Source organism: Babylonia areolata, chromosome 4 (genome assembly GCF_041734735.1).
Source record: "Babylonia areolata isolate BAREFJ2019XMU chromosome 4, ASM4173473v1, whole genome shotgun sequence".
In the NCBI taxonomy this organism is placed as follows: domain Eukaryota; kingdom Metazoa; phylum Mollusca; class Gastropoda; order Neogastropoda; family Buccinidae; genus Babylonia; species Babylonia areolata.
Window position 1 is genome coordinate 20,326,236 of NC_134879.1, and position 10,000 is coordinate 20,336,235.

Below are 10,000 nucleotides of genomic sequence, written 5' to 3' on the forward strand. Positions count from 1 at the left end.
CACTTTTGTCTCCCTATTGGAGACCATAGCACACTTTTGTCTCCCTATTGGAGACCATTCCACACTTTTGTCTCCCTACTGGAGACCATTCCACACTTTTGTCTCCCTATTGGAGACCATTCCACACTTTTGTCTCCCTATTGGAGACCATAGCACACTTTTGTCTCCCTATTGGAGACCATAGCACACTTTTGTCTCCCTACTGAAGCCCACAGCACACTTTTGTCTCCCTATTGGAGCCCATAGTACACTTTTATCTCCCTATTGGAGCCCATAGCACACTTTTGTCTCCCTACTGGAGCCCATAGTACACTTTTGTCTCCCTATTGGAGACCATTCCACACTTTTGTCTCCCTACTGGAGCCCATAGTACACTTTTGTCTCCCTATTGGAGCCCATAGTACACTTTTGTCTCCCTATTGGAGCCCATAGTACACTTTTGTCTCCCTATTGGAGCCCATAGTACACTTTTGTTTCCCTACTGGAGCCCATAGTACACTTTTGTCTCCCTATTGGAGACCATAGCACACTTTTGTCTCCCTACTGGAGCCCATAGTACACTTTTATCTCCCTATTGGAACCCATAGTACACTTTTGTCTCCCTATTGGAGCCCATAGTACACTTTTGTCTCCCTATTGGAGCCCATAGTACACTTTTGTATCCCTACTGGAGCCCATAGTACACTTTTGTCTCCCTATTGGAGCCCATAGTACACTTTTGTCTCCCTACTGGAGACCATAGTACACTTTTGTCTCCCTATTGGAGCCCACAGCACACTCAGCTCTGGGCAGGAGCCAGCCAAGGGCCGAAAAGCAATAATAAAAGCATACACACACTTCTGGTGGGAATGGAACCTGCCTCCTTCCAGGCTACAACACTAACTGCTTCACCAGAGTGACTGGTCTTCTTCTTCTTCTTCTTCTTCTTCTTCTTCTTTCTCTTCCTCCTCCTCCTCCTCCTTCTTCCTCCTCCTTCTCCTCTTCCTCCACCACTTCCACCACGTCCTCCTCCTCCTACTCCTCCTCCTCCTCCTCCTCCTCCTCCTTCTTCTTCTTCTTCTTCTTCTTCTTCTTCTTCTTCTTCTTCTCCCCCCTCCTACTTCACCCCCTTCTCCTTCTTTAAAATAAATTATTATTATCATCATTAGCAATAGTAGTAGTAGCGGTGGTAGTAATAGCACAAATATTAGTAGAAGTACTATGACTGTTATCATTATTGTTGTTGATGATGTTATTGCTGTGTCACGGACAAGGAGGGTTGTGCGTGCGTGTGTGTGAACGCTGCCACTTTTGGTTGACCCCTCTCCTTGTAGCTCTTCCGCGTGCTCCATGTAGCCAAGGAAGTGTATGGAATGCACGTGTTGCACTAGAAAACATGACGTGCATATTTTCTAATTTGTGAGTTATAGAAAGTTTTCTCCTTTTGGAAAACCAGCACCATTAGTCAGTGGAGCAGGACACTCGGCCAGGTCAAGTGTAGGGTCCTATGGAGAGAGACGCTCAGCCGGTATTTTGGCCGGATCTGAGAAACCGTTGAGGTTTTTTGTCTAGGGAACTCCATTCTTTCTGTGTGGAGACCCGACTTCATCACCGCTGTTTGAGTGGCCGTCTTCCGCCTGGGGAGCTCGAGCGTCGCTAGTGGACGTGTTTCCCCAAGCCAACACCAGAGTCCACCTTCCAGGACCACGAACTGCAAACTGTGTGGTGCCAGTTTCTATACCCCCCCCCCCCACCCCCCCACCCCCCCACCTAAGCTGAGTATTACTGGAAAAAAGACAAACTGTCATAGAAGAGGGTGACGAAGGGAAAATTGTGGGTGTTCCTCATGTGGAAGAGGAAAACGAACAGACTTCTTTTCTTTGTGGTGTCTAATTGTTAAGCATTGTATCGTGTCTGATTTGTTAAAAGTATTTGGAGTAAATGTTTTGTATCTGTTTATTCAAGGCTTTTGTTTGGATAAAGGTGAGAGAGCGTGAGAGAGTTGGCCATAACTTTAGTTTGAAAAGTTGCACGCGACATGCTGTCGTCATTATTGCTGTTGTCACCATCACCATTCTCACTGTCATCATTATTGCTGTTGTCACCATCACCATTCTCACTGTCATCATTATTGCTGTTGTCACCATCACCATTCTCACTGTCATCATTATTGCTGCTGTCACCATCACCATTCTCACTGTCATCATTATTGCTGTTGTCACCATCACCATTCTCACTGTCATCATTATTGCTGTTGTCACCATCACCATTCTCACTGTCATCATTATTGCTGTTGTCACCATCACCATTCTCACTGTTTCCATTATTGCTGTCACCATCACCATTCTCACTGTCATCATTATTGCTGTTGTCACCATCACCATTCTCACTGTTTTCATTATTGCTGTCACCATCACCATTCTCACTGTCATCATTATTGCTGTTGTCACCATCACCATTCTCATTGTCATCATTATTGCTGTTGTCACCATCACCATTCTCACTGTCATCATTATTGCTGTTGGCACCATCACCATTCTCACTGTCATCATTACTGCTGTAGTCACCATCACCATTCTCACTGTCATCATTATTGCTGTTGTCACCATCACCATTCTCACTGTCATCATTATTGCTGCTGTCACCATCACCATTCTCACTGTCATTATTGCTGCTGTCACCATCACCATTCTCACTGTCATCATTATTGCTGTTGTCACCATCACCATTCTCATTGTCATCATTGTTGCTGTTGTCACCATCACCATTCTCACTGTCATCATTACTGCTGTTGTCAACATCACCATTCTCACTGTCATCATTATTGCTGTTGTCACCATCACCATTCTCACTGTCATCATTACTGCTGTAGTCACCATCACCATTCTCACTGTCATCATTATTGCTGTTGTCACCATCACCATTCTCACTGTCATCATTATTGCTGTTGTCACCATCACCATTCTCACTGTCATCATTATTGCTGTTGTCACCATCACCATTCTCACTGTCATCATTATTGCTGTTGTCACCATCACCATTCTCACTGTCATCATTATTGCTGTTGTCACCATCACCATTCTCACTGTCATCACCGCTGTCCTGACCTGGTGCAGATCGACCTGGTGGTTCCCCCTGACACCCTGCTGGTGAACCGGAGCGGGTCCAGAGAGAGCGGGGCGGGCTCTGCCCACAGAGACTGGGGGCCTCGCTACCTGGACGACAGCCGGCAGAGGAGGACCTTCAACACCTCCACCCTGCAGCTGGCCGCCAGGGAGAGGCACCAGGCCGTCAGGATGAAGGGTCAGTGCTGGGGGGTGATGGGGTGGGGTACCCTAGGGTGTTGGTGTTTGTGGTTATGGTGTTTTGTATTGTATTGCGCTGTGTCGTGTGTCGTGTGTCGTGTCGTGATGTGTTCTGTTGTGTCGTGTTGTGTCTTGTGGTATCGTGTCGTGTGATGTCGTGCCATGATGTGTCGTTTCGTATCGCATCGTATCGATTTGTACCGTCTCGTTTCGCAGCACATTGAAGTGCTTTTTGTCACAACAGATTCCTCTGTGTGAAATTCGGACTGCTTTTCCCGGGCAGAGAGCGTGCAGACACAGTGCAGCTCCAAGTCTTTTGTTGTTGTTTCTTTCGGTTGTTTTTTTTTGTTTGTTTGGTTTTTGTTGTTGTTGTTGTTGTTTTTGTTTTGTTTTTGTTTTGTTTTTGTTTTTGTTTTTTGCTATTTTGTTTGTTCTCTCTCTCTCTCTCTCTCTCTCTCTCTCTCTCTCTCTCTCTCTCTCTCTCTCTCTCTCTCTCTCTCTTTCTATCTCTCCTGTCAACCTCTCTTCCATTAATTTTCTCGATCTGTCTTTCTGTCCCTGGCTTTGCCTGTCTGTCTGTCCTTCTTCCTCCCTCTCTACCCTACCCCGCTCGCTCTCTCTCTCTCTCTCTCTCTCTCTCTCTCTCTCTCTCTCTCTCTTTGAAAAAATAAAATAACAATAAAAGTCCAACAAAAACAGAGACAATGATTGTGACCACTTGACAGAAGTACCAGCACGGCCTGTTCCCTCTCAGTCTGTCATTTAACAATCAAGGCATTGATCTGGTCACGGAACATCGACATCTTGCTGTCAGTATTCACCACCAGCTAAAATGGGAGGCACGTGTGATTTGTGTGTGTGTGTGTGTGTGTGTGTGTGTGTGTGTGTGTGTGTGTGTGTGTGTGTGTGTGTGTGTGTGTGTGTGTGTGTGCGTGTTACCCAGATCGATTGTTATCTCGTCCAAAACATGTTGCAGCTCTGTAGCTTCTCTGCCCGTTTTCCCTTGTCATTATGTCTAAAATTAACCGCCTTTCAAACGCGTAGGGCAATTATAGAGGAGTGCATGCGATAAACGAAATTGTTTCTGATTTTAAAACACGCTGTGAAAAAGAACAGCCGTGCTTTTACGACAGACACGCAGTCGACCGTATCGGCTGTCGATTTCTCTGCTTTTGACAAAGCACGTAAAACATAAGTGTGCACCTATCCATACAATGTTCTCTTTTTTTTTGTAAATGTCTCACATGTCGTAGTTGAAACGCATTGCCTGTACTACTATTACTACCACTGCCGCTGCTGCTACTACTACTACTACTAAAACAACTGCTGCTGCTGTTGCTGCCACTACTGCTACTACTTACAACAACAACAACAACAACAACAACTACTACTACTACTACTACTGCCACAACTACTACTACTACTAACTAACTAACTAGCTGATAAAGTACCTAGTTAATATCTACCTAACTTACTAGATAACTAACCAACAAAAAATCTAACTAGATAACTACCTACCTACCTGATACCTACCTAACCAACAATTTGACTAGATATCTACCTACCTAATACCTACTTACCTGGTACCTACCTAACTTGCCAAGTAACTAACCAACAAAAAATCTAACTAGATACTACCTACCTACCTACCTACCTACCTACCTACCTACCTACCTAACGTACTAACTAATCAGCAGACAATCCAACCAGACAACTAGCCAATCACCGACAGACCTGACCTGACACCTGAAGTGCTGTTGCAGAGAAGAACCTGAAGGCTGTCAACGGCGTGATGATTGGCATGGCCTGTGTGGTCGTCTTCGTCGTCATCGCTTTCGTCACCATCTTCCTCTACAAGAAACGTCAGAGCTTCAAGGACATCATCATCCCCAAGACCACTGTGGCCAAGAGCAACAGTTACAAGTCGAGTGTTGGAGGTTCGATTCATTTTTCCTTTCCTTTTTTTTTTAATTTTTTATATGGCTATGTCATTTGGCGTGTGCGATGTATGCAAGTCTGAAAGTAGCTGTTGTTTGTCCATTGCGATTGCATTTATTTCTTCTTTTTCTTTTCTTTCTTTCTTTCTTTTTTTTTCTTTTTTTTTTTTTATTGATGATGATATTGATTATGATGGTGGTGATGATGGTTATGATGATGTGCATGGTGGTCATCATGATGACGATGGCTTTATATATATATATATATATATATATATATATATATATGTAGTAGTGACGATGATGATGGTGGTGATGACGATGGTGGTGGTGGTGATAGTTTTCCTGTCATTGATAACATTAATGATCATGACGATGACGATGGTGATGACGGTCATGAGAATTTAGGTTCGCACACACAGTTCATATTTAAGCCAGTCAACGATGCTGAAGTAATAGAACCTCTATCCAATCAGATTTCGAGCAACACTTTTGACAATCAAGAAGATATTGTCCAATCAAATTTGGTGTAACATTTTTGACAAGCCAGGAGATGTTGTCCAATCAAAGTTGGTGTCGCACTTTTTTTTTTTCGACAGGCAAGGGTGACTACTCTAACCAGCTGATGGTGTTTTGTGACGAGTGGGAGCTGGATCCCCAGCTGCTGAAGTTCAGCACGCCCCTGGGGCAGGGCGCCTTTGGCAAGGTGGTCACCGGATACTACTCTGACCACAAGGTGGCCATTAAACTGGTCAAAGGTGAGGGAGGAGGAGTCAGTCTTTCTGTTCGTCTTTGTGTGGGTGGTAAGGGGTAGAATGGTGTGTGTGTGTGTGTTATTGTGTGTGTGTGTGTGTGTTAGTGTGTGAGAGAGAGAGACCAGAAACTAGTGACGAGAAAGTACCGATTATGTAACGCTCAGAAACACCCTTCCACCCCCTTCCCCACACATCCCTGACTCCACACTCATACCTTACACACACACACACACACACACACACACACACACACACACACACACACACACACACACACACACACATGCTCGCATGTACGTATAACCGATTATTTGACGAATTCATCCCAAGCTGTTAGGAAGAAAAAAAGAAAAAAAAGACAACAACAAAAAACCGTCTCTTCTGTACTTCACAAGCACTTTTCGTTTTCCGTCCGCCGTGACGTCCACTTATCTTATTCGGTCATTTGTCCTACGTCCGCTCGGTCACTAGCTTGCGTATTCTTTCGTTCATTCCATCCTTCGTTTGTTTGTTTTGTAGTGTGTTTGTTTGCCCCTTCCACTCCGATATGTTAGATTAGAGCTTCCCCTGTCATTGTATTTCACGAGATTATTGCAATTGGCAGACAACAACGAACGCCGTCCCAATATAGACCCAGCAGCGAGTACACTCGCTCTGTATCAGCCCCGTTCATCTATCAGCGCTGACAAAGAGAGCAACCAAACTGTGCCTGACGGCACGGCTACCGTTTCACCTTTTCTCTCTTATACACACTCTGCCATCCTTCCTTTGCTGTGTACCCAGTGAACGCACTTATGCTGGCTGTTTGGTATCCGAGTTGCCATCTCACTTTTGTTTGTGACTAAAGGGGTTGTGATTGGGATCGACATCGCTATGCGCCTCTGTGTTCTTAAAGGTTGGAGATTATGAATAAACAATTAAATAGATAAAGAGATAAGTAGGAAAGGAAGTAGAAGCCAGTGTCAAATTAGGAGATGGCACGATGTCCGGACGGTTTTGATTAAATACAAAATAAATAAATAAATAATGAAGTTTTTAGGTACTGAGCGTCGGCTTCAGGTACTTGAGCGGCGGATGTCAAAGCGGTGACCTACTGGTAATGCACCCGACTAGGAGGTGACTGTACAGGACTTCGGATACCGCACGGACTGGAATTTTTACATATCATTGAGTGGTGGTCTGGGTGATAGTCTTTCTAGACGAGACGCTAAACGATCTTCTTCTTCTTCTTCTTCTTCTTCTTCTTCTTCTTCTTCTTCTTCTTCTTCTTCTTCTTCTTTTCTTCTTCTTCTTCTTCTTCTTCTTCTTCTTCTTCTTCTTCTTCTTCTTCTCCCCCCCCCCTCCCCCCGCCCCCACACCCCCGCCGGACTTTCTTGGGTCGACCACCGTTTTATTTTGTATATAAATTACACAATCAACTAAACAACGTGGCAATAATCAAAACCAATACCCTGTATTCCATAACTATGTCACAGTAATTAATGGTATTTATGGAATAAATCACCCATACGAAAAAAAAAAAAGGCATACAATTTTTCATTTACTGATTCTGGGCTTGTAAGAAAAAAAGAGAAAAGCAAGACAATAGTATGGAAGGAAGCTGTGCAAATCATACAGCTATGTGTACAAAACTTAGAATCATATATATATATATATATAGATAGAGAGAGAGAGAGAGAGAGAGAGAGAGAGAGAGACAGAGAGAGAGAGAGAGAGAGAGAGAGAGACAGAGACAGAGACAGAGACAGAGACAGAGAGACAGGAGAGAGTTGTTTCTTTATTTTCTCCCTTCCACCTTTCATTTTATTCGTGTATTTTCTTTTCATTTTCCCTCTTTTATTTCTTTCTTTCTTTTCTCATTCTGCTCTTTCTTCTTTCTTTCTTTCTTTCTTTCTTTCTTTCTTTCTTTCGTTCTTCCTGTCTTGTTTTTCTCAACAACCGTTAAAGGTAGGTGGGAGGCTTGTCTATGTTGTTTGTTCACTGTGAAATGTATTGTATCGTTTCCCACAACCCTGCCTCACGTGCTTGTTGTTCCTGGACACCGGAGAGGGTTGGAAGTGCTGCATGACACCAAGGCACGCGGCTGTTGACATGTGAACGATAGAGACAGACCTCTCACCCTCACCGCTCTATCCCGCTCTCTGACTTTTCCCAACACGCTGGCATCACAAACAAAACAGAATTATCCACAGAGAGAAAATGGAAGTTGACTTCCCGTACTTCTCTCGCTCTCAATCTGTGTGTGTGTGTGTGTGTGTGTGTGTGTGTGTGTGTGTGTGTGTGTGTGTGTGTGTGTGTGTGTGTGTGTGTGTTTCTCTGTCCCTCTGTCTCTCTCTGTCTCTCTATCTCTCTGTCTCTGTCTCTGTCTCTCTCTCTCTCTCTCTCTCTCTCTCTCTCTCTCTCTCTCTCTCTCCCCTCGCCCCCCGCCATCTCTCTCTCTCTCTCTCCCCTCGCCCCCCGCCATCTCTCTCTCTCTCTCTCTAGTGGCTCGGTTGAAGTTTTGCTTTTTGCTTTCTGCTTCTTTTCCTTCCTCTTGCTTTTTAAATTAAGCTTCCTTCCTCTGATTTGAAGCTTTCACAGGGATGCTGCATGTATACCCTCACTGTGCAGTCAGGAAGGAAGTCTGCAGTAGAATGTCTCTTTACAAATACTGCTGATTGTAGGCTTCTAGATAACGCATTATTTTCCACATTCGGAATGTTCTGATTTGAAAATATAACAATGAAACGGTAGAAGAAGAGGGAGGAGGGAGTTTTATGGTGAGTTTGGGGAAACATGGTAGAGTGAGGGATGGAAATAAAATACGGGCGGTTGAAATAAACACAAGTATGATAATTAAAGAATATCATTAAATGGATTTCGCAAAAGGAAAGTAGTGTGCAGTTACTACGTGGATATATTTGTAACAGTGACAATGATAGCTGGGAAAGAAGAATGAATGAATGAATGAATGAATGAATGAATCTTTATTTTCCAACGGTGAAGACATTAGCACTTTGGCCGACTTACGCATCTGCCGTTGTTCTAAGAGACACACAAACATGTACGCATATAAATGTAGTTATACTTAATACTTAATACATGCATAGGAGGGCGAGTAAAGAGAGAAGATTAGAAAAAGAGGGAAGAGGAAGACGGGAAGTATTATTCAAGGAAGAGGTATGGATGTGTGTGTGTGTGTGTGTGTGTGTGTGTGTGTGTGTGTGTGTGTGTGTGTGTGTCTGTGTGTCTGTGTGTCTGTGTGTCTGTGTGTGTGTCTGTGTCTGTGTGTCTGTGTGCCTGTGTGTGTCTGTGTGTGTGTGTCTATAATAGTGATGATTGTTTTTAAGCGACACATTTATGAAGTTGAATAAATAGCCATTCACATATCTTTACAAAAAAAATATATTCGTTTGGTGATTTACTTTTCATTTTGCTTTAACTCAGTATCTTGGCCTGTTTTAAGCTAATCGTGTCTTGTCCTATCCTATCCTATCCTGTCCTGCCCTGTCTTGTCTTATCGAACAAACTGAGTTTAACTGGAGTGGCAATCATCGGTGTTCCCGGAATAGAATTCGTCTGGCACTGGCTGCTGCCAACTCCGGCACGTATTGAAATCCCACAGTGAATCTTTTACACACTGTCAGAAAGCTACGTGAGCAAACACGGGATGTGGCGAACTTCAATACAATAAAACACAATACGAAAAATAGAATGCAATGCAATGCAATGCAGTACAATAAAGTGCAATAAAATGCAATGTAATATAGTGCAATACAATACAAATACAATACAATGCAATGCAATACTATACTATACTATACTACTGATACTATACTATATATATATATATATATATATATATATATATATATATATATATATATATATTTGGTAAGGTCCAGTTCGGTTTCATCTCATTTCATTTTGATTCCTGTTTCGATTTGATTTGTTCTCACCACATCTGTTTAAAAATCGGAAAAAAAAGAAAAAAAAAAGAAAGAAAGAAAAAGAAAGAAAGAAAGAGAAAGAAAAGAAAATATAA

The 10,000-nt window shown here is 43.1% G+C and overlaps 1 protein-coding gene across 1 annotated transcript in view; it reads left to right on the top strand.

The window, feature by feature from the left end:
* Positions 1–10,000, top strand: part of LOC143281407 (uncharacterized) — a 102,839-nt gene that overhangs the window by 33,640 nt on the left and 59,199 nt on the right. Inside the window, exons 11-13 of the mRNA XM_076586616.1 lie at positions 3,096–3,282; positions 5,048–5,221; positions 5,821–5,979. Of these exons, the coding sequence (XP_076442731.1) occupies positions 3,096–3,282; positions 5,048–5,221; positions 5,821–5,979 (520 nt within the window). The remainder of the gene's footprint in view (positions 1–3,095; positions 3,283–5,047; positions 5,222–5,820; positions 5,980–10,000) is intronic.